The sequence below is a fragment of the Mustela lutreola genome, chromosome 15 (assembly GCF_030435805.1).
Source record: "Mustela lutreola isolate mMusLut2 chromosome 15, mMusLut2.pri, whole genome shotgun sequence".
NCBI lineage: Eukaryota > Metazoa > Chordata > Mammalia > Carnivora > Mustelidae > Mustela > Mustela lutreola.
This window is the reverse complement of record NC_081304.1, coordinates 20,240,487-20,264,906: the sequence shown is the minus strand read 5'-3', so window position 1 is coordinate 20,264,906 and position 24,420 is coordinate 20,240,487. Positions and strand designations below refer to the sequence as shown.

General features: G+C 51.2%; 1 protein-coding gene across 3 annotated transcripts; it reads left to right on the top strand.

Moving 5' to 3' along the window:
* The first annotated feature begins 200 nt into the window (after positions 1–200).
* ODAD4 (outer dynein arm docking complex subunit 4) lies at positions 201–24,272 on the top strand. 3 transcript variants are annotated; one of them, XM_059149046.1, is made up of 13 exons: positions 201–425; positions 2,752–2,883; positions 3,122–3,272; positions 3,849–3,910; positions 4,206–4,371; positions 4,825–4,884; positions 5,675–5,899; positions 6,064–6,271; positions 13,442–13,528; positions 15,364–15,560; positions 18,828–18,928; positions 22,046–22,130; positions 23,539–24,272. In XM_059149046.1, the coding sequence occupies exons 1-13, from the start codon at positions 312–314 to the stop codon at positions 24,096–24,098; spliced, it is 2,148 nt and encodes a 715-aa protein (XP_059005029.1). In that variant the 5' UTR covers positions 201–311; the 3' UTR covers positions 24,099–24,272. The 3 variants fall into 3 exon arrangements, with proteins under 3 accessions (XP_059005029.1, XP_059005032.1, XP_059005031.1); XM_059149049.1 differs by lacking the exon at positions 2,752–2,883; XM_059149048.1 differs by lacking the exon at positions 4,825–4,884 and having other exon boundaries at positions 202–425.
* Positions 24,273–24,420: the final 148 nt, after the last annotated feature.

Sequence of the window (24,420 nt, the reverse complement as noted above, 5' to 3'; positions counted from 1 at the left end):
ACCAGGCACGACTCTCAGGACAAAGCCAACGGAGCGGTCAAGAGCAAACATTGCCCAGTGCAGTCTCTACGCAGTCAACCGCCACGCGCTCATCACGCCCTTGCTCACGCTCTGCTGGGCCGGCGCATGCGCACGCTGGCGGCGGATGTACCGCGGACTCCCGCCCGGGGGGAGCTGGGGAGCGAGGGGAGGGGCCGGAAGCAACTCTACGCTTCCCGGTTGCTAAGAGACGAGGCTTCCACAAGGCGACGGAGGTTCTCCGGCTTCTTTTCCTCCCTTTTTCTGCTTCAGCGTCACCGAATCCGGCCACCATGTCGGACCCAGAAGCTGACAGCTTGCGAAGCACCTTTCCCTCTTATATGGCGGAGGGCGAGCGGCTGTATCTGTGCGGAGAGTTCTCTAAAGCCGCCCACAGCTTCAGCAACGTGAGTCGTGAGTCGGGCTCTGAACCTACCCATTACCCATCACTTCTGATTCCTGATAACACCGAGGTCCCCATGGTACCCGGAGGACCCTGTTGTTTCTCTTATTCATTTGTTCCTGACTGACGCTCTACTGTCACTGCCTCGCCACTTTCTACCATTTCCCACTTGCCTTCTGCCTGTGAATAACCTAAGAGCGGCTTCTATTTTTTTACTGGACTGTTGTGTGACTGGCTTCTTCCCACAGAGCAGCCGCAATTTCCCATCCTTGGCTGGGGAATGGGCTTGGAGGCTGCGTGGACAAGCAGTGAAATCTCAAGCACACAGCTGCTCGCAGAAGAGGGCCAGTACATAACACTATTATATATAATCGTAGTACCAATTGCTCAACCCCACCCTATGGAGATTGGGTGCTGTTTTAGGATATCAGGCACTAATATCCAAGATATTAGACAACCCTATGAGGGAGGTTCTGTTACTACTCCATTTTATAGTTGAGGAAAGTGATACAGAACTTGAGTAGATGGCCGAGATCACTGAACTGGCAAGAGAAAGTTTTCAAACCCAGGCACTCAGATTCCAGTGCTGAGGTGCTAACCATCATACATACTCCCTCACAAGTAAGCTATTTGATGTTCTTTTTTAAAAAAGATTTTATTTATTTATTTTAGAGAAAGAGAGAGATAGAGTGTGCACTGGGGCTGGGGGAGTGGAGGAGGGAGAGAGAGTCCCCAGCAGACTCCATCCTGAGCGGGGAGTCCCATTTAGGGCTGGATCTCAAGACCCTGAGATCACGACCTGAGCTGAAATCAAGAGTCGGGTTGCTCAACAAACTGTGCCACACAGGCGCCCCCAAGCAATTAGCTGTTCTTACCACAATGTCTTTTACAATGTATAGCCTACTTCTTGATCAAGAGGGAGTGGTAGGATAGCCCTCTAACCATTCTCAGGACTCCTGCTAAAGTCAAGCTTTTCCACTGCTACCCAGTCTTGAGTCCCTTTCAATCACCAATCACACCCTAAAACCAGATTGGTTGGCCCCATGGATTAACAGCTGAGTTCAGGAGCCCTGCCCCCACCCATTCTCCTTCCGGCAGAGAGAAAAGAACACCCTGAGGGAAAATAGCTTTGGTGAGAGAAGTAGACTTCTTCCACAAAAGCCAGTAGCTACTTCCTGTTCCAGGAAAAGTAGAAAAGTCTTAGAAAGGTGTGGGTACAGTATGATGCCTCAGGAATGACAGTACATCACAGCTCTATTGATGATTTTCTTTTCTTTTCTTTTTTAAAATTTTTATTTATTTACTTATTTGACAGGGAGAGAGGAAGAGAGAGAGCACAAACAGGGGGAGCAGGAAAGAGAGAAGCAGGCTCCCCACTGAGCAGGGAGCCAGACAGGAGCTTGGAATCATGATCTGAGCCAAAGGCAGCCGCTTAACCAACTGAGCCACCCAGGCACCCCTTTTCTTTTCTTTTCTTTTTTTTTTTTAAGATTTATTTATTTACTTATTTTGAAAGAGAGAGAGAGTGTGTGTGCGCTCATGTGGAGGAAGGGTCAGAGGGAGCAGGAGAAGGAGAGAAGCAGACTCCCCACTAAACGCAGAGCCCTGCCTGGGGCTTGATCTCTCAACCCTGAGATCATAACCTTAGCCAAAATCAAGAAGCAGATGCCCAGCTGACTGAGCCACCCCCATGCCCCTCCAGGGATGATTTCAAACAGAAGAGAGGACACAGGGACCAGGAGAAATGTTCCATTCCCACTTTACTATCCAAATCGCAGTTTCAGTTTTGCTAGCATTTTCATCTTGATCTCCTGAAATATGATTCATTCACAACAAGCTAGGTAAGAAGAGAGAGTTAGGGGAATGGATGACTCAAGTTGCAGATGTCCTAAAACCATTTCGTTAGCCTTCAGAATGCTTAGCCTCTGAAATGCATTTTGAGTGTTGTGCAGCCATTTGGGGTTTGTGGTTGAATTGGGTATGCGCTAAAAATCCCAAGCTTCTGTTGCCTGAGTGGACTGGAGGAATCCCCGACATTTGAGAAATTCAGTATATCCACCGAGTGGTACATTCACACATCTCCACCAGGGGCTTTCACAGTAGCCAGTGATTTGACCTTGTTCGAGATGAGCTACAGGCAGACAATCAGTGAACTGAACGAAGATCAGTGTCGTGCTGCTTTTGGTTTGGAAAGTTCCAGAGACCTGTTTGCTGGTCTGAGGAATCCCCTTGAAATGCTGGCGTGGGGGGGGTGGGTGGGATGCTCTTTCCTGTCAAGCTTCTACGTTGTGCTGCCTGATGCCTCTCAACCTGGGTGGTTCCTTTCTTAGGCTCTTCACCTTCAGAATGGAGATAAGAATGGCCTGGTTGCCCGATCCAAGTGCTTCCTGAAGATGGGAGAGTTGGAGAAGTCCCTGAAGGATGCTGAGGCTTCACTCCAGGGTGACCCGACTTTCTGTAAGGTGACTCAATCTGGCTTTCACCACTGCCATTGCCTGTGGCAGCATCTGATGAGAAGAAGTTGAGGAACCAGCCAGACTGCCTAGGGTTTGATGCCTTTTTCTCTCCCTAGGTCACTTACCTAGCTATACCTGTCCCTGTATCCCAACCTTGATCCTCAACCCAGGACCCTCTGCTCTACCACACTTAAGTCCTATAAGGCCTTTTCTGCCACCTCAATTTGATTTCCTCTCATTTCAGGGAATTTTACAAAAGGCTGAGACCCTGTATACCATGGGAGACTTTGAGTTTGCCTTGGTGTTCTATCATCGAGGCTACAAGCTGCGGCCTGACCGAGAATTCAAAGTTGGAATTCAGAAAGCCCAAGAAGCCATCAACAACTCAGTAGGAAGTGAGTGACCATGGGACCTATACCCTTATCCAGGGAGGGTCTTGGAATCCTTGGGCTTGGAAGTACAATGAGTGAGCAGCTACCACCAGGCCTGGAGGGAGTCTCATGTTTGGATTTAGTTGCTGCTGATTTTGTTGAAGATTAGGAACTAATCTGTCCACCCAGAGGACCAGCCATTGATCCTGATGCTCAGTTCTGCAACTTCTGGTTGTTTTCTAAGCCAGATGCGAAATCTGAACGCACCAAGGACTGGCCTTACCCATTGGCTTAGTGGCAAGGGGGAGGAGGGAGGAGAGCAAGAGTTTGCCACTGTGGGTGGCAGAGTGTGGAAATTGCTGGGGATGGAGAGCTCCCTCAGTGCTCAGGGACTGCCTTTGTTTGGAAATCTGGCTGCCTAGCTCTTCCGGAGAGTGTTATTCCAAACATCCTCTACCATCAACCTGCTGGGCTACCTCAGAGCCAGCTTTGCCACAACCTCTACCCCTTCCTGCCAAAGGCAGCCATTTCTACATAAAAATATGTGATAGGTCATGCTTGAGGGCCTGGCACACCTGAGCCCAGCCTCTTTCCTTACAGGTCCTTCTTCAGTTAAGCTAGAGAACAAAGGGGATCTATCCTTCTTAAGCAAGCAAGCTGAGGTAAGGGCTTTGGTTCTGATGTCATATTGCTCTCAAGGACGTGCCCACATGTGCTGGAGGTCTCAGTGGCCCTCTAACCTGGGGGCAGTCAGCTCCATCATGGGCAGCTTTGGGATTCTGCCCCAGCTCCAGGGGGGTCTTGGGAATCTAGCTGTTCCCAGACCAGACCACTCCATGGTTCTTGGCCCACAGAGAGGTCCTGGAGGAGATGTCTGGGATCACAGAGTCTGGGACCATGTCCAGGTGCTCGGTGCTCCTTGTTGAGGCTCTACTGGGTATTGCTCCATCTTTCCAGAGTATGAAAGCCCAGCAGAAGCCTCATCCCGTGAGACAACTCATACATCACCCCCAGAGGGAGTCTAAGCGGAAGGGCTCACTCAAGAGTGAGAAGATTGTCCGCCAGCTCCTGGGCGAGCTCTACGTGGACAAGGAGTATCTGGAGAAGCTCCTACTGGATGAAGGTTTCAGATACTTTGTTTGCAACAGGGAACTTGGGGCAAAAGAAATCCCGGGCAGGTGCTTAATACATGAGCTGAGAGAGAGCCTGTCATGTAACAATAGTTTATGGACAGAATTTCCTAGTATTCTTGTTTATAGGTGAGGAAACTCAGGTGCAGAAAGATTAAGTAACTCACCGAGAAAGTTACATATTGGTAAACGGTGACATGGCTCTTGGGTTTGAATCTAGGATGCCCAGTTTTAGAACCAGTGCTCTTAGCACTATGGTACCCCTGGGAGGGAATCCTAGAGATTGGGGTTCCTTTGTCACCTGAGTCCCTGGAGGGATATCCCCTGAGCCTTCAATTTGTAGAAAGGGCAAAGGAATCCAGCTCGGATGTGCTAGGAGGGGGATCCTACGATAGTAGTACTAGAATGTTCCGACATCTCATCTGGTCTACTCCCTCCTTTTATAGATAAGGAAAGAAAGACCCTGAATGGGGAGCAACTTGTCCAAGATGACAAGCAAGTTCATGGTGAAGTCGACCCCAGAGGCTGGCGGCCTCACCTCCAGTCTAATGCTCTTTCCACTATACCGTGCTGGCAGTGACAGGAAGTAGGGCAGAGCCTTGAAATGAAATGGGAGGGTGGGAGTATTGCCATTAGCTCCTAAGCCTGAGCAGGGATCATCCTTGAGTCAAATGCCTTTTCTCCAGAACTGCCCTCCCGAGGCTATCCGCAGGGTTCCCCACAGGTCTGTGTCTCAGGAGCCTGAAGCACTTCTCGATCAGCGGTCTGAACACTTTCCTATGAAGGAGCTTCTGTGGAGAAGGGGGTGGCCTGAAAATTACCCCAAAAGGCCTTGCCATTTTGCTACCAGCTCTAACCTCTGTGGTCAGGCAGGCGGGCATACCCTCCAGCTCCCTGCCAGCCCTGGCCCACTTGGCACCCAGGCAATCCCTTGGCACTGGCAACCGGGGCCAGGTTGTGCATTTATACTCAGTCTCCTCAGTGGACACAACCTGAAATAAGGGGGCCCGAGGGCTGTGGTCCTTCCAGACAGCCATCTGCCAGCTGCCCCTTCCATTAGCTCCTTGTATCTTGCCATAAGAGGCCTGTGTGCAAAGTTCTACACCATGGGAATACCTGAAAGAGGGGATCTGGCTTCACCTAGAAGAGCCACTCTGCTACCTACCTGCCCTTGCTTTCCCCAGCTCCGAACAGTACTCCCCACTGGGGACCCCACAATAGGAATCCCCAGGCAGGAGGAGGCGGCTCCCTCAGACGCCAGTTCTAGTCACTTCCTCCTCACACCATTTCTCCCAGACCTGATCAAGGGCACCATCAAGCATGGCCTGACCGTGGAGGACCTCATCATGACAGGCATCAACTACCTGGACACCCGCAGTAACTTCTGGAGGCAGCAGAAGCCCATCTACGCCAGGGAGCGGGACCGGAAGCTGATGCAAGAGAAGTGGCTGCGGGACCGCAAACGCCGTCCCTCACAGACAGCCCATTACATCCTCAAGAGCCTCGAGGACATAGACATGTGTGGGTGCTATTCTCAGAAGGGCGAGACCTTTGCCCAGTGGTGGGAGAGCCACACAGGGGCCCGAGGTTCCGTTGGCCTGCAGATCGGATCTGGGGGGAGGCAGGTCTTCCCATCAGCCTCAGGAGACTGCTGCCACCTCCATGTCCCCCGTTTCCCTTCCCAGTGCTGACCAGCGGCAGTGCTGATGGGAGCCTTCAGAAAGCGGAGAAAGTGCTGAAGAAAGTGCTCGAATGGAACAAAGAGGAGGTGCCCAACAAGGACGAGCTGGTTGGAAACTTGTACAGCTGCATAGGGAATGCCCAAATCGAGCTGGGGCAGATGGTCGCAGCCCTGCAGAGCCACAGAAAAGATTTGGAGATCGCCAAGCAATAGTGAGTGCCCCGGGCAGGCCGAGCGGTGGGGCCCTACAGAGAGCAGGGCAGAGGTTGCACACGAGCCTTTTGCCAGGGCTGCTGGTGGGTGAGCTCCCAGGACTGAGGCGAAGAGGCAGACCTAGATTGTCAGCTTCCCCCCCCCCCAAGATTTTATTTATTTATTTGACAGATAGAGGTCACAAGTAGGCAGAGAGGCAGGCAAAGAAAGACAGGGGGAAGCAGGCTCCCTGCCGAGCAGAGAGCCTGATGTGGGGCTCCATCCCAGCACCCTGAGATCATGACCTGAGCCGAAGGCAGAGGCTTAACCCACTGAACCACCCAGGCACCCAAGCTTTTTTTGCCACAAAGAGGAAGGCAGTGGCTTAGAACGCCAAAAAACTCCCAAAGGTTTGATTCTGAGGGGACAGGTCCATTCTTAAATCACCTCAACAAGCACACATCAATCCCAGACCTGCCAGCTGCTGCCAGCCTCAGGAATGCCACAGGGACCAGATAAAAGGGTCATCTCTCTGCAGATGTAAAACAGAAAGTGACATAGCTAAAGACGGTAATCGTGGCCAGTGTCACGGAGGACATGTAGGGGACGCAGCGCTAGGAGAAGTGCATTCCAGGAGGATTTCACTAGGCACTGGGGAACGCAGTCAGTCTGTGGGAGGACCCTGAAGCAGGCAGGAGGAAGCTCAAAGCCAGAAAGCACAGAGTAGTGCCAGGGGAAGAGTGGCCAAGGGGTGGCCAGACCAGATGGCAGGGGGCAGATCAAGCAGGGCCTCAGATACTATGGCGCTGGCTGAGAGCCTGGGCTCTGGAGTCAGAGTGAGCAAGGCTTCAGAATTGTACCCTGCAGTTGTGGGCAAGTCACTTCACCTCTCCCAGCCAGGTCTCTGCCGTCCAGGGGGCATGACAGTCCCCCCCTTCCTGAGAGGGTGGGAGAGGACAGGCAGAAGTCCGGTAAAGATCTCAGGACGGTGCCAGGTGTCCATAACCATACTAATACCAACCATCGCCTCTTCCCCAGACTTGAGGGTACCTCTCAAAGGTGCCATCCCTTGCTGGGCATCCTGGTTCTAACCTTTGGAGCCCTCCCTGACTTTCTCCTGCTCAGTGTCCAGTTGCCCCACAGTCTGAGCCTCTCCCTACCTCCCATCATCCGATTTCCACTCGCAGGGCAGGTCTCTGCTCTCCCTGCCTCCAGCTGTTCCCACGTACCACCTCCAGAGGCCTGCCTTTCATCCAGCAGTTCTTCCCGTGCTGACACACAAGCCCTGGCCCCTCGTTGCCTGCAGGTTAAAACCGCATGCCTTCACCTGGCACTCAAGGCCCTATCTGAACCTGCTTCCACGCAGTCCTCCCATGTCACTCCTCCATTTGGGTCAAACCACATTTCTTTTTCTTAAAAGATTTACTTACTTATTTAGAGGGAGAGTGAGCATGAGTTGGGGGAGAGGAGCAGAAGGGAAAGGAGAGGGAGGGGGAAAGAATCTCCAGCAAACTCCATGCTGAGTGCAGAGCCCGATATGGGGCTCAATCTCATGACCCCAAGACCATGGCCTGAGCTAAAATCAAGAGTCAGATGCTTAATAGACTGAGCCACCCAGGTGCCCTCAAACTATATTTCTTTTCTTTCTTTTTTTATTTATTTGACAGAGATCACAAGTAAGCAGAGAGGCAGGCAGAGAGGCAGGCAGAGAAAGAGGGGAAGCAGGCTCCCCGCTGAGTAGAGAGTCCGATGCAGGGCTCGATCCCAGGACCCTGGGATCATGACCTGAGCCGACGGCAGAGGCTCTAACCCACTAAGCCACCCAGGCACCCTTCAAACTGTATTTCTTAACCACCCCACCCTCTCCTCACTCATCTGAGCCCCACGTGCTATTCATTCCCAGTTCATTTCTCCCTGGCCTTTGCCATGCTGAGAAGTATCTGGTATTGGCCATTCCAGAAGCAGAAAACAAGCAACAGCTTTGGAGACAAAGCTGACTTTTGATTCCTGGCTTTGGTAGTCGGAAGCTGTGTGGATTTGATTAAGTTGCTTGTCTTCTCGGTTTGCTCGTCTCTAATGAAGGTATATTAATACTGATTCATAGAGATGATGAGGATTAAATAAAATACATAGGCACAGTACCATGGGCCCAACCATCTCCTGTGCCCTTAACACTCACTTATAGTCTTAACTTCTCAGCAGACCTCCCTCCTGAGCCCCAGGCCTGCATATCCAACTGATTCCAAGACATTTCCACCTTGGATGTCCCAAAGGAACCCCACATTTAACATGTCCAAAGTGGAATCCCTTATCTTCCTCCCAAACCTCTTGCTCCAAGGTTCCCTCTATGTGAGGAAGGCACTGTTATTGGTCACTCGGTCCCCAGGAAGGAGCTAGACAGCTTCCCAGACACCTCTCTCCGTGCTCGCGCCCAGCCAGCCTCCACGTTGTTTGGGCCTCTTCCTTCCTGTCTCCATGGCGCTTTTCTGTTTCCCTGCCACAGCTCAGTCCAGACCCTTCTCACTTCTTGCCCGATTTCTCCGACCTGGGTTTCCTGCAGCCCAGCTGGCCCTTCTGTACGGAACCAGTCCAGTGGTAGGACTGGGATAAAGTTCCAGCTTCCAATTCTGCTCAGTTCAGGCTGCTCTTCCTGATCTGACTTCTCCTGGCCCCAGTGGACCCAATTCTGTCCAGGCCCCTGGGCATCCTGAGCGCCCCCCCCGCCAGCACCTTGTGGCTCTGCTCCTACAGCCCCTAAACAGGACTCCCTTCTCTTTCTTCATCAACTCCCCCTTCCCGTCCTTCACAATTGTAAATGTCTCTCCCTCTGGGAAAATTCCAAGTGTCCCCCACATGGTTTAGAAGTCTCCCCCACCCTGGGTGCTCTCTCTCTACACTCCATGTGGATCATGGCTCCCCTGTTAGACTATGGATTTTGGAAGGGACTGTCTTACATCTCTTTCTCTTCCCAGCACCTTCTGCACAGTAGGTGATTAATGCCTGCCAAGCAGCTAAATAAACGAAGCTGTTCCTCAGACAACGTTAGTCCCTTTTTACCACCCGCAAGGCCTCTGGTCTTGTTTGTTCAGGCTCTCCCTCATTCTAATCAGCCATGCCCCCTATTGGCTCCCCACCTCCAAAGCCTCCTGGCCCTCAAGGCACAGATCAAACCCCAGCTTGTCTCAGAAGCATCTCCAGTGGCCCCAGCCCTCATTTTCCCCTCCAGATACTCTAGGTGATTTGATTGCAATGAGAAATAGCACTTTCTCCTTGCTATTGTTATTTCTTCTCATAGAATGTGAATCAATTAACATATTACAACTTATTCATTCATTCATCATGCTGTACCTGAGTCCCCATTCTATAAGGGGGGCTCCATCAGAGCAGCTGTGGGAGCACCAGGTGCACAGAAAGGCCATAGGTCCAGGGAGAGAGGCAGGTGGGAGCACTGCTAGGAGCTCGGGGTTCCAGACAGGACAGGTCAGCCAAGTGGACGATGGGGAGGGAGAGGGGCACCCTAGGCAGAAAGAAGTGGCAGGGATGAGAGATGCAGGGCGCGGGGTCAAGACCTGTGGGGAGTAGCAGTCTGGGTCCCATGCTGGGGAGGACTGAGGACTGAGGAGGAGTCTGTTTTCACACAAGTACTAGGGTTAGTGTTGTACTTGGTCTAGAACTCTGGGGCACCACGATGCAAGCCGAACGTGGATGTCTTCCCCATCCCCACCTCCCACCACCACACGCCACTCATTTACCTTCTGGCCCCTTTTCAATGTATTTACCTACATATTTATGTACCTATGCACATACCTAGGATTCTTTTTTTTTTTTTTTTAAGATTTTATTAATTTATTTGACAGACAGAGATCACAAGTAGGCAGAGAGGCAGGCAGAGAGAGAGAAGGAGATGGGCAAGCAGGCTCCCCGCTGAGCAGAGAGCCTGACGTGGGGTTCGATCCCAGGACTCTGAGATTATGACCTGAGCCAAAGGCAGAAGCTTTAACCCACTGAGCCACCCAGGTGCCCCCATACCTAGGATTCTTAAAAGCAATTTATTTTTTATGATTTTTAAGAAGAATGTGTCTTGGAAAAGGCCTCATTCTTCAAACGGCTCCAGAGAAAAGGAATTTCAGTGTGCATAGCCATTTCTTTAGCTACATCACTGTGGGACACTCAGACTGTTCCACTTTTGCCATCAAGCACAGCAACATTTGTGTGCGTGCTTCTGTGGAGAGAGGGATGTCTTGATGAGATGTGCATTTTTTTTTAAAGATTTTATTTATTTATTTGACAGAGATCACAAGTAGGCAGAGAGGCAGGCAGAGAGAGAGGAGGAAGCAGGCCCCCCACTGAGCAGAGAGCCCGATGCGGGGCTCCATCCCAGGACTCTGAGATCATGACTTGAGCCGAAGGCAGGGGCTTAACCCACTGAGGCACCCAGACGCCCCGAGATGTGCATGTTTTAAAGGCAGCTTTGGCCACGGTTGGGGGAGAATGAGTCCAGGGAGCAAAGTGTCATGGGGGACATAGGAGCCCACTGGCTGCCAGAGCCTTGAGGGACAAAGAGGAAGGAGAGTGGGAGGAGATGCTGGGTGTGCATTGGGGGACATTTTTCTGATTTGTTGGGGAAGAATTTTATAACAGAACAATGTTCATATGGTAGTAATAGAGTAATGGTAAAGAACCGATGTAAGGGGAGCAATTATCTCCTTTTTTAATGGAATTATCTTAATCTCATAGGCACCTGGGTGGTTCAGTTGGCTAAGCATCTGCCTTCCACTCAGGTCATGATCTCAGGGTCCTGGGGTGGAGCTCCACATCGCATTGGGCTCCCTGCTCAATGGGGAGTCTGCTTTTCTCTCTCCCTCTGCCCCTCCCCCTTCTTGTGCTCTCTCCTCTCTCTCTCTCTCTCAAATAAATAAATAAATAAAATCTTTTAAGAAAAAAGAAAATATCTTAATTTCTTTTCTGATGTTACAGAAATACTGTAGACAATTCAAACAATATGGATAAATGGGTAGTTTCCGTCATACTTTCATTTCCCTTGGATAATCACTGTTAATAGCTAGACTTACATCTTCTCTGCTTTTAAAAATGCCCATTTTGGGGCGCTTGGGTGGCTCAGTGGGTTAAGCCTCTGCCTTTGGCTCGGGTCATGATCTCAGGGTCCTGGGATCAAGCCCCACATCAGACTCTCTGCTCAGTGGGGAGCCTCTTCCCCCCCTCTCCCTTTGCCCGTCTCTCTGCCTACTTGTGATTTCTCTCTGTCAAATAAATAAATAAAATCTTCTTTAAAATGCCAATTTTGGGGAGTGCCTGACTGGCTCAGTCAGTGGAGCACATGACTCTTGATCTCGGATTGGACTTGGAGCCCCACACGAGGGGTAGAGATTGCTTGAAAATAAATTCTTAAAAAAAAAAAAATGCCCACTTTTTATTCATTCACTTCTTTTTTGGTAAGTTAAAACAAATTCAGTTTTTTAAAAGATTTTATTTGGGGGTGCCTGGGTGGCACAGTGGGTTAAGCCGCTGCCTTTGGCTCAGGTCATGATCTCAGGGTCCTGGGATCGAGTCCCGCATCAGGCTCTCTGCTCAGCAGGGAGCCTGTTTCCCTCTCTCTCTCTCTCTCTGCCTGCCTCTCTGTCTACTTGTGATCTCTCTCTGTCAAATAAATAAATAAAATCTTTAAAAAAAAAAGATTTTATTTATTTACTCACTTGAAAGAGAGAGAGAGTGAACGAGCAGGGGAAGAGGGGGAAAGAGAGAGAGAGAGACAGAATCCTAAGCAGACTCCATACTGAGCACAGAGCTCAATGCGGGGTTCAGTCTCCCAACCCTGAGATCAGGGCCCAGAGATCATGACCTGAGCTGAAACCAAGAGTCTGACGCTTAACTGCCTGTGCCACCCAGACACCCCACATTCATTCTTTTGTAGTTCTGAAGGTTAGAAGTCTGAAAGCATTCTCCCTGGGCCAGAACCAAGGCGTTGGCAAGGCCATGCCCTGCACAGGCTCCAGGGAGAACCTGTTTCCAGCCTTTTCCACCTTCTAGACTCCCACTCGGTTCTCTGTGCACTTCCTGTGTGGCCCCTTCTTCCACTATCAGGCCAGGAACACAGCATCATGCCTTAAGCCTGCCTATTTATTTTTAGCACAGATGGGGCAACAGTCATATCACACACTCCTATAATCTGACTTTTTCACAATGTGTCAGGGACTTTGTATACACAGAAAGTGTCAGAGCTGGGGCACCAGTTAAGGTTGTTTCTAAGGTTTATTATTATAAACACTGCTGTAACAAGCGTTCTTGTTACATTATCTTCTCCAGGTAAATTCCTAGAAGGAAATTGCTGCATCAAAGGGACGTGTGTGTAAACTCTTGAGTGATTGCTTGTTCTCTGGAAAGGTTCCCGTGGTGTTCATTCATGCCACAGGGCAAGAGAGGACTTGTGTGCCCCAGCCCTGCCTCCTGGGCATCATCCCTCCAACTGGACTGGACTCCCAAGTTCCTGACGCCAGGGCCCCTGTCTGCTTTTCTTCAGTTATCACAGTGCCTAGAATGGCCAGTTTCTTTTTCTTTCTTTCTCTCTTTCTTCCTCCCTCCCTTCCTCTCTCTCTCTTTTTCTCTCTCTCCCTCCCTCCCTTCCTTTTTTCCTTTCTTCCTTCCTCCCTCCTCCATCTCTCCCTCTTTTCCTCTCTCTTATTTTCTTAAGTAGGCTCCACACCTAGCATGGAGCCCAACATGGGGCTTGAACTCAGGACCCTGAGATCAAGACATGAGCTGAGCGGCACCTGGCTGGCTCAGTTGGTTAAGCATCTGACTCTTGGTTTCAGCTCAGGTCATGATCTCGTGGGTTATGGGATCGAGCCCTGTTTCTGATTCTTTGCTCAGTGGGGACTCTACTTGAAATATTCTCTGCCTCTGCCCCTCCCACCTAGGTAAATAAATAAATCTTTTTTAAAAAATGTATTTATTTGACAGAAAGCGAGAGTGCACAAGCAGGCTGGGGGAGAGAGGCAGAGGGAGAGGGGAAGGGGACTCCCCACTGAGCAGGGAGCCCAACAACCCTAGGATTCCATCCCAGGACCCTGGGATCATGACCTGAGATGAAGACAGATGCTTAACTGACTGAGCCACCCAGGTGCCCCTAGGCCAATCTCTAATGAAGAACATATCCTGCTTCTTCACCACAGTGACCTTCCTGATGCTAAGTCGAGAGCCCTTGACAACATTGGCAGGGTTTTTGCCAGAGTTGGGAAATTCCAGCAAGCCATTGACACGTAAGTGACCTCGGCTGCCCCTTCCCCACCTGACTGCCAGGACTTCCCACCCTCCCACCAGACTCCCAGCCTGGGGCCCGCATGCCAGGCAAACAGAAGACCTGAGTTTGGCTCCTGGCTCTGCTGGGTAACCATGGGCAAACCCCTTTGTCAACTCTGAGGCTCATCAGTTAAGGTGATTGACTTGAATCAGCATCTGCTCACAATTCCCCAGTCAGAGGAATCACCTGGGGTACAGTTGTGTGAGTTACGGGCATCTCTGCACTAAAATTCTGATCCTGCAGGTCTGGGTTGGAGCCCAGGAACCTGGTTTTTGTTTTATTTTTTACTTTTTTTAAGAGTTTATTTATGTATTTGAGAGAGAGAGAACTGAGCATGAGTTGGGGGGGGGGACAGAGGGAATGGGCGAAGCAGGCTCCCCAATAAGCAGGGAGCCCAGCAACACTAGAACTCCATCCCAGGACCCTGGGATCATGACCTGAGCTGAAGACAGATGCTTAACCAACTGACCCAGCCAAGAGCCTTCAGGAATCTATTTTTCACAAGCACTACCAGATATTCCTTACCTTGAGCAAGTTCAGGAGCTGATCGATCAGCCGGCCTCAGGGACCTCTTCTGAGGCTGTTCTGTGAGTCTGTGGGGTCATGGGTTCACTAGGCAGGGAGGCTGAGCTCTCCAGACTGAGTTAGACTTATCCACCGGGACACTTCTGTTCCACATCACTTGGTTTCCTGAATGGCCCCTGGTGTCTATGTCCTAAAAGACAGAGGAGTCTGAGAGTTCATTCACCTGTTTGTATCTTTCTATTAGAAAATGTTTTGCAGGGGTGCCTGGGTGGCTCAGGTCATGGTCCCGGGTCCTGAGATTGAGCCTCCCATTGGACTTCCTGCTCAGTGGGGAGTCTGCTTCTCCCTCTGCCCATCTCTGGGCTCATGCTGTCTCTCTTTCTCTCAGATAAAAAAAGAAAATCTCTTTTAGAAAAGAAAATTTTGTAGTAAATTTGTGCTTGTTGTTAAAATACTGATTTGGAGGGGCGCCTGGGTGGCTCAGTTGGTTAAGCGACTACCTTCGGCTCAGCATGATCCTGGAGTCCTGGGATTGAGTCCCACATCGGGCTCCCTGCTTGGCAGGGAGTCTGCCTCTCCCACTGACCTCTCTCCTCTCATGCTCTCTCTCAAATAAATAAATAAAATCTTTAAAATATATATATTGATTTGGAAAAAAGAAAAGAGCAGCAGAAAAATTGTCTCACTACCCAGAGACGATGACTAGGTCTAATCCTCATCTAACTTTATTGGTATCTCATTTGTTGTTGTTTTTTTTCACTCTCATCTTTTTTTTTTTTTTTTTTTTTTTAGATTTTTATTTATTTATTTATTTATTTGAAAGACAGAGATCACAAGTAGGCAGAGAGGCAGGCAGAGAAAGAGAGAAGGAAGCGGGCTCCCTGCTGAGCAGAGAGCCCGATGCGGGACTCAATCCCAGGACCCTGAGATCACGACCTGAGCCGAAGGCAGAGGCTTTAACCCACTGAGCCACCCAGGTGCCCCCATTCTCATCTCTTCCGTGTGGATTTTGTCTTCTGTATATTTAACAATACTCTTCAATGTTATTTGTATGTTATTTGCAATGCAAGTTTACAAACAGGATTTTCAATTGTTGTTTCAGTTCTATCTGTAAACGTACCAAAGGAGCTCTGGCCATTTCAAAATCTCTTAAAGCTTTACTGGCTCTACTCCCGCGTGGGAAAGAACTGGTAGCTGGAGAACGAGTTCTGCTCAGCCGAGTCATGGGTTTGAGTGGAAAGAAGTGACCCTGGTTCTTCACATTCCCAGGTGGGAAGAGAAGATCCCTCTGGCAAAAACCACCCTGGAGAAGACCTGGCTGTTCCATGAGATTGGCCGCTGCTACTTGGAGCTGGACCAGCCCTGGCAGGCCCAGCATTATGGTGAGAAGTCCCAGCAGTGTGCCGAGGAAGAAGGAGACATTGAGTGGCAGCTGAATGCCAGTGTTCTGGTGGCACAGGCACAAGGTATGGGCATGGAGAGAGAGGACTCTCCTCACTACCTTTCCCAGGCCTCCAGCTGAGGGTACAGATGAGGGCTGGGGACACTTATCATCCCAATGTGTCCCTGGCCAGATGAATGTGGCCCCTGAGAGTGGGGGATAGAGTCCTTCATTTTGACTGGTGTGCAGTAAGTGCCTCTTCTAAGCGTGAGAGCCGGGAGCACCCCAGAAGCTGCCCCGAGGATCTCAGCTGCAAATCAGCCCAGCATTGCATCATCATCAACAGGGCCACCTTCTCTGGCCTTGGAACCCTTCTTGTGTGCATTCTTGCACTTAATCACTGCGTGAGCCAGTGATGAAGGTAGTATTGTCCTCCTTTTGAAGATGGGGAAATGGAGGCACTGCGTGGTTTAGCTGACTGCCAGGTCACATGAGGAATGTTTCCAGAGTGATGCAGATGTTCTTTTTTTTTTTTTTTTTTTTAAGATTTTATTTATCGGGGCACCTGGGTGGCTCAGTTGTTAAGCTTCTGCCTTCAGCTCAGGTCATGATCTCAGGGTCCTGGGATCAAGCCCCACATTGGGCTCCCTGCTCTGTGGAAGCCTGCTTCTCCCTCTCCCACTCCCCCAGCTTGTGTTCCCTCTCTCACCGTGTCTCTCTCTGTCAAATAAGTAAAAATAAAAATCTTTAATAAAAAAAAATTTACTTATTTATTTGACAGAGAGAGAGCATGTTAGGTGCTTGATGGAAAAGTCCTAAAACTGGGTTGTGGGGATCATTGTACAACTCCGTCAAGTTACTAAAAGTCATTGAACTGTATACTCACAAATGGGGCATTTTATAATATCTAAATTACTCCTCAGTAAAGTTGTTAAAATAACCCAGCAAGGGGCAGGGGTGAGCAAGAACAGATGAGACAGAGTTGGTGGTATTTCGAATTGTTGAAGCCCGGTGACGAGTCATAGGGCCTCACTATATGTCGTCTATGTTTGTGTATATTTGAAATATTTCATAAATCAAAAAGTTAGGAAGGAAATGGCTGGAGGTCACAGGTCAGTAAGCAATGAGGCTGGGAGTGGAGCCCAGGCCCTTGCCCGGGGGGTGCAGCGGACCCCCAGTGGGGGAGGTGATGCGGCAGGGGCTGTGGTCAAGGGCATTATCATTCATTATTCTTATCACAAATACTTTCTTGGCACCTTTGAGGCACCAAGCAGGGCACACAGTAGGGATAATTTTTGATGACCTTGTCCTGCCTTCATGTCTGAGGAAGTCACTTTGAAGCAGAAACCTTAAGGATGAGAAGGCACCGCCAACTATCCTAAAAGCTGAGGACAGCACTTTCCAGCCAAAGGAACACCATGTAAAAGTGGCGAGGAGTTTGGGGGATTTAAGAAGCTGAGGGAAACCAGGGTCAGCTTTGAGGGCCAGGAGGTCTGGATGGGGTGGACGAGGAGGGGCCAGATCTGCAGGGCCTCATGGGCCTCGTTACAAATCAGAGATTCTTCCCTAAAATCACAGTTAGACAGGACCCCTGGAAGCTTGAAACTGGGGGAAGGCGTGAGTACTAGAGCTTTTCCTAGAACCCTTTTCTGTTCTCAGGAGGGCATAGTATAAACTGAGGGGGAAATGAGATGTACCCCTCAGGGTCAGTGTTGTCCTTAGTCTTTTTTTTTTTTTTTAAGATTTATTTACTGGGGCGCCTGGGTGGTGCAGTCAGTTAGGCCTCCGACTCTTGGTTTCAGTTCAGGTGCTGACCTCAGGGGTGTGAGATGGAGCCCCAAGTGGGCTCCGTGCTCAGCAGGAAATCTGCGTAAGTTTCTCTCTCCCTCTCCCCGCCCCAGCCCTCCCCGCTGTGCATTCTCTCTCTAAAATAGATAAATAAATCTTAAAAAGAGAGAGATTTATTTATTTATTTTAAAGGGGGTGGGGAGAAACTTTAGCAGATTCCATGCTTGGGGCGGAGGCAGGAGCAGGGCTCTAATCCCACAGCCCAGAGGTCAGGACCTGAGCTAAAACCACAAGTCTGACGCTTCAGCTTGTTTTTATTTTTAGATTTTATTTATTTATTTGGCACAGAGAGATCACAAGTAGGCAGAGAGGCGGAGGGTGGGAGGGAAGCAGGCTCCCCGCTGAGCAGAGACCCCCCCACCACCACCACTGCCCCGATGCAAGGCTCGATCCCAGGATCCCAAGACCATGACCTGGGCTGAAGGCAGAGGCTTAACCCACTGAGCCACCCAGGCACCCAAGCTTAACAGACCGCACCACCCAGGCGCTCCTCCTCAGTCTCCTCTTGAGGACTTGCTTGGCCCCAAAGGCCTCTGGAGAGCCAGGCAGTCACTGCTACTTTCAGTTCCCCCACTCTGGGATGGAAAAACCAAATGCAGCTGCTTGGAGCCCCTGGGTTCTAGAGGCCATCCAGTCTGGCTACGGAGCTTCGGGCCTGGGGCCTCCTGTCAGAAACCGTGGGCAGTCAGTCACACCACTTCAGTGAGGTCCCAGTTGCAGCACTCACCAGCTGGGGGAGCGAGCTGGGACAGCCGCTGCTTCCTCTCGGGGTTCAGATTGCACCAGTGCGGGGGGGGGGGGGGGGGGGGGAGGGGGGGGCTGGACTCCAGCTGCTGGCCAGTGAGTCACAGCCAGCCCTTTTTCATCTGATCTCCGTTGGTCTTCACAACAGGTGAGGTCAGTTTGAATGAACATTTTTAAAATACCGGTTTCCAGGGGCGCCTGGGTGGCTCGGTTGGTTAAGCCTCTGACTCTTTTTCTTAGCTCAGGTTTGCTCTTAGGGTCGTGAGTTCAAGCCCTGGTACCGGGCTCCACATGCAGGGAGCCTATTTTAAAATGTGTGTGTGTGTGTGTGTGTGTGTGTGTGTGTGTGTGTATTTCTGTACCATATATATATATATATATATATATATATATATATATATATAATTTATTTATTTATATGGGTTTCTATTCCTGGAACAATCCTATGTTGGGGCAAGATGGGAAGATGGGATTGTCCCTCTGCCCTGGTGACACATGGTGTGTGCACAGGCCCTGGCCCAGACCCTTCTTCCCTCTCTGACCTCTCTGAGAGGGCTGCTAGCCAAGGCTCCAGCTCCTAGGTTCTGGTAGCCATTGGTGAGCTGGCCCAGGAATGTGGTGGTAAGGGTGGAGATGGGCAGCTCCATGATGCTGCCTGAGGCCTGGGACTTCTAACTGACCCCGGGAGGGGCTGGGCCGTCACACTGTCCAACACACAGTGTCACAGTCTCCCTGTGCTTGCCTCCTCTCTGCTCTCCAGTCAAGCTGAGAGACTTCGAGTCGGCCGTGAGCAACTTTGAGAAAGCCCTGGAGAGAGCGAAGCTGGTCCACAACAACGAGGCGCAGCAGGCCATCATCAGCGTGAGCTGCCCACCCTGCTGGGCCCTGGCTTCGGGGAGAGCGTGGGGGGGTCCTCAGCCCGTGGGTCAGCCAGAGCCCGGGGATTTATTACCCACCAGCTGCAGGGGTAGTGCCTTTCAAATGCTCGCTGATGCTCTCAATCTATACAGCAGCCCAATATACCTATTTTTATTTGAAATAAACAATAGAAATGGAAGTTTTACAAAACATATTTACCTTAACTATGTATGCTGGTATTTCCTGTTATATTCTCCCATAGTTTCCATTTTCTTTTCTTTTGTTTTTTATTTTTTATATATTTTATTTTATTTTTATTAAAAGATTTTATTTATTTATTTGACATACAGAGATCACAAGTAGGCAGAGAGAGAGGGAGGAGGCAGTCTCCCTGCCGAGCAGAGGGCTCGATGTGGGGCTTGATGCGGGGCTCGATGTGGCGCTCGATCCCCTCACCCCAAGACCATGATCTGAGCCGAAGGCAGAGGCTTTAACCCACTGAGCCACCCAGGCACCCTTTTCTTTTGTTTAATATTGGCTGAACCCTCAACTGATTTTAGGGCTTGCCTTTTGGAAAATGCTGCCTCCTCCTGGAGACAACAGGAAATACAGCGTGACCGCCTCCCTCACAGGCCTAGGGAGGAGGCCCCCTGCTGCTCAGCAAGGCAGCCTGCCACATACTGCTATTTAGATGCCAATGAATTAAGAGTAAATAAAATTTAAAGTTCAGTTTCTCAGACACACAGCCACATTTCAAAGGCTCTATAGCTGCCTGTGGCTGGTGGGTTCCCAAGAGTGTAGATCTAGAGGATTCTTTTTTAAGATTTTATTTATTTTACAGAGAGAGAGAGAACACAAGTAGGCAGAGAGGCAGACAGAGAGGAGGCAGCAGGCTCCCCACTGAGGCAGAGGGCTGGATGCGGGGTTTGATCTCAGGACCCTGAGCGAAGGCAGAGGCTTACCCACTGAGCCACTCAGGCACCCCGAATTCTTATGGTGGCAGACATTTCTGTTGCATAGTGCTGGTGTAGACCATAAGCATCGGGAGGCAGACTGGCGAGAAGCCAGAGGAAGCCTGCAGGTGCGTCAGACTGGCCCCCACTCCCAGAGCCGCTCCAGGCAGCTGTGCATCCTCAGGAGGGTCAGCACACTGACCTCAAAGATGCAGAGTTTGCATGAGTGGCCTGGCCTCCCCATGTTGAAATGCCATGAGCTTCCCACCAGCACGTGGCTGGAGCCCAGTAAGCATCTACTGGCATGAATGAAGCAGGGCCCTTGTCCTGGGCAAGCTTGCCCCTGTGATTAAGAGAGGCCAGGCATGAGGGGCGCCTGGGTGGCTCAGTGGGTTAAGCCTCTGCCTTTGGCTCAGGTCATGATCTCAGGTCCTGGGATCAAGCCCTGCATTAGGCTCTCTGCTCAGCAGGGGGCCTGCCTCTCTGCCTACTTGTGATCTCTTCCTCTGTGTCTAATAAATAAATAAAAATCTTTAAAAGAGAGGCCAGGCATAATAATGAGGAGGCACCATGAGGGGCATTGTCTTGGGGACCAGACTGAAGGTTCAACGGGAACTCAGGAAAGGGAGCAGGGACCCTGGGAATTGACAGGCGAATTCTCCAGTTGGGCCTCCTGCTGTGCTTTGAAGGACCAGGGAAGATGGGTTTGGCCAGGCTGAGAAGGGGCAAGAGCACTGAAGGCACCAGAGGCCACGGGCACTGAGGGGTCTGTGGGAGGCAGAAAAGAGCCCCTGGGTCTGGATGTGAGGGCCGGCTCACCATGGCAGAAGGAGTAGGGCCAAAGGACCCCAGATGGTGGCCCAGCCTGGACGTGGAGGGCTGGGAATGGCAGAGGCGTGGCCTGACCTACTCAGAGCTTTAGGATGTGAGCTCATGGTTTGTGGAGGACCCTGGTGAGGGTCCCTTTCCTGTCGTGGTGGGGAAATCAGTCCTGAGAGATTCCACCTCGTGGCAGTCTGTGTCCCCCTTTCTCCCTTCCCAGGGCAGCTTAGCCCTTCCATGCTGCTGTCTTCTTCCTGCTATGTGTGTGTGTGTGTGGGGTGTCAGCTCCCCAAGTGTGCATCTCGCCCTCTGGAGGAAGAGCACTCCTTCCCTGAACCATGGGGCTGCCCCCCAATTCCCGCACACCATCTCTCCCCGCTAATAATGCCCTTCTGCAGGATTGCCCTGCAACCGGAGAGCAACAGCTCCACAGTCCAACCCAGTAAATCTCTGCTGGCCACCGGCTGGCTCTGAACTGCCCAGCCCAAAGGTGACAATTGCGGTCCTGGGCCACAGGAAGCTTGCTCTCAGCGGGAAGGTTAAAACAAAAACCCCTTGTTCCTGGCCAGGGCGACAGGAACGAGGGGATCCAGGGTGTGAGCGCCTGAGTGGGCGAGACAGGGCTGGGCTGTCCCATCAAGGCGGGGCGTCTGGGGTTGCCCTGAAGGCTGGGCAGGGTTTTGAAAATGAGAGGAAGAGGGAAAAGACCCCATGGCCTTGGTGACCCCTCATGAGACCAGGTCCCTGTCAGCCTACCCTCCTGTACTGGCAGCTCTGGGCAGGAAGGTGCACTTGTGGCCAGATCAGCAGTCCCTCTGGTCTGGTCTCTCCATGGATGGTTTCCGGCTGCTTCTCATGGCTCTTCCTGGAACAACAGGCACAGCCTGAGCCCCAGGACACCAGGGAAACTGTGGATGCCCCAGGGGCCCCTCTCAAGACAGGCCAGCACCCCAGTCACACCCGGCAGTGTGTTTCCAAGTCCCCTCCGTGGCTTACTGCCTTGCTTAGAGGCTTCACTGTCTCCACATTGGCTGGAACCGAAAGAAGCTTCTGGTAGAGGTCAAAATGAGCAGACGAGAGGCAACTCTGAAATATATACCGAAGCCCAAGGGAGTTGAAGTTCAAGTTACCTGCAGTTGTGTTTATCTCCTGCCACCTAGTGTGGCTAATTCCAGCTCCATGAGTCTAAACCCCGGGCCCGGAGTTTGCGTAGGAGCCCAGAGAAAATGGAGGGCAGCGAGGCTGGTGCAGAGCCCTGGCTTCTGGGGTTGGGGCTCAGGTGAAGAAAGGGAAGGTGTGGGTCAACAGGGGTTAAGAGGAGTCACCAGCTCCTCTCCATCCACAGGCCTTGGACGATGCCAACAAGGGCATCATCGAAGAGCTGAAGAAAACCGACTACAGGGAGACACTGAGAGAAAGAAGAGAGAGAGGTGAGCGCCAGGAGGGAGCGCCAGGGTCCCCGTCCGTGCTTCCCAGCAGCTCTTCTAGTCCGGGGGTTGGGTTCCTTGGTGCAGGAGGAGGTCCAGCCCTTCCCCACTGCTCTGAGTGCCCACTCCTGTATTTCTCCAATTAACTCAGCAGATATTAGTTAAGCACTCATCATGCACTGGGAAGGTGTGAGATTTGGGGGAGACTTAGGTTCAGCTTCTGCTCTGGAGGAGCCCACAGCCTCGGGGAAGCCAAGAGATTTGAGCTGTCAGCAAAGGGGCTCCTGCGTGTGAGCGGGGAGCAGCAGGGGTGAAGACACAGGGTTGGGGGGCGGAGGGAGAAAGACGGTTGTACACAACTTCTGCCTGCCCCGCTGTGGTGTATCAGTCCCTCAGTGCGGCAGTGACCCCTCCGGGCACCAACGCTGAAGTTGTCTCTGACCCAGGCCCAGGGGGAGATGGGGTGTGAGGTTTCTGGGCACCCCAGCAGCCGGATGACAACCCTTCATTATCCAGCCCCCGCCATGTGGTGGCTGGATCCCCTCAGGGAAGGCATCTGCCTCTGCTTCACAGGCCCTCAGAGCTGCTTTTGGGAGCCACAGGGGCCATAGGTGTGAAGAGATACAGCAAGGAAAGGGCAGAAGCTCCAGTGGCCTCCCTCCCCTCCCCTGGTCCCCTGGGCAGCCTGTGTGCCAGGGAGGCCCTGCGGCCCTCGGCAGTTGCCAGGCACTTCCCTCCAGGAACGGCAGGCGGCAGCATTGTCTAGGTCTTCACATGGTGGTCTCTTTCCTGCAGAACCTATGGCCCCTGCAGGCATCTTAGAGACCAGGAGCTTCCAGGAAGAGAGAATGGGGGAGACTCTCATGGGGAGGGCATTGTGACTTTTCTCTGTAGCTCATAAAAACAGGGAGCTTGGATCCTTTTGATCAATAAAATAGCTCTCCAGCTGAACTTCCTGCTAACAGTCTGCTCATACTTTGATAGGGAACTTCCCAATAAATGATGAATGTGCTTCCCAGGGACAAAGAGTAATGCAGAATGAGGAGGCTGGAGAAAAGAACCCCTCTGTAATTTCCCAGCACCTGTGTTACTTGTAGGGAAAGAGAATGTGCTCTGAGATCAGACTATCCTGGGTTTAAATTCTGACAGTGCGACCACTGGCTGTGATTTCTCTGTCATCAGTCTCAGGTCCTTTGACGACAAACTCAGATCACTGACACGATGCTGTTAATTCCATGACAACCGCAGGACACTGCCTCTGCAGCCCACTCGATGTCTGGATCAGGGCTGGTGCTCAGGAAACCGTGCCTGGCTGTCTCTCAGAAGCACAGGCCCCAGGGGGTTGAGATGAACCCAGGCCCAGAGATGGACAAACTTTTACTTTTCTTCCTTCCTTTCTCTTGTTTTTCAGAAGAGGCAGCTGAATTGGAATCTTTGAGAGAGGCGGCTTTGGGGAACGAGAAGGAAAGCATGAGAAGAGGGAGAGATGAGTTTGAGAAGGTGATGAAGCACTGGGAGCGAGAGCCAGCGGACAGTGAGAAAGAGATAGAAGATGAGTTGTCTCAGGAAATTCTGAGGGTCGCAGCGAGTGGACAAGAAGAAAACAGGCAGAGAGAAGTAGAGGAAGCCAGCTCCTTCAAGAGAATAGGGCTGGGAGCCGCAGGGCGAGACTCAGATGTTGCCAAGAGCACACCCAGAGACCTGGGTGCAGGAAGCGAGGGAGAGGAGGATGGGAAACCGATAGAAGTGGGCAGAATGGAATCAAGAGAAATTTACAGGAGGCCTCCAGAGCTGGACCAGAAACCCTCAGGAGAATTAAACAGAAGGGAATCAGAAGGACTGGAGAGTCAAGTTTCAGAAGACAGCAGAAGAGAGTCAGAAGAAATAGGGCAAACAGAACTGGGAGAAACAGCAGAAGTGACAAAGGCAGAAAATGGTGAAGACATGGAAGAACATGAAAAAGATGAATGAAGCAGCAGGCATCAGGACCAGGGACCTTAGGCACTTATTCAACTGGACTTGGATTTTCAAGCTGAGATTTGTCTCATAGGAGAACATGTGGACTGGGCTCCACAGGTCGCCTCTGCCTCTTTCTGCTACTATTTCCCCTTTCAATAGATAATAGATATCTTTCACTCTTAAAAACCCTGAGTCTGTCTTTTTGCCTCCCTGCTCACCCACAAGAGCCTTAGAGAATGAGGACCCCCGCTCGGGGTACCACTTTCCAAGCAAAAGCATTTCAGGATGGTGAAGAAACAGGTGAGCTCCAAGGGACCAAGCTAGCTTAAAGAGG

What these genes read in the sequence shown, in the direction of transcription:
- ODAD4 (XM_059149046.1), top strand. Translation starts at nt 312, where the DNA reads ATGTCGGACCCAGAAGCTGACAGCTTGCGAAGCACCTTTCCCTCTTAT. An exon ending in AGATGACAAGCAAGTTCATG is followed by an intron (nt 4,885 to 5,674) that starts GTGAAGTCGACC and finishes CATTTCTCCCAG; the next exon opens with ACCTGATCAAGGGCACCATC. An exon ending in TCTGGTGGCACAGGCACAAG is followed by an intron (nt 15,561 to 18,827) that starts GTATGGGCATGG and finishes TCTGCTCTCCAG; the next exon opens with TCAAGCTGAGAGACTTCGAG.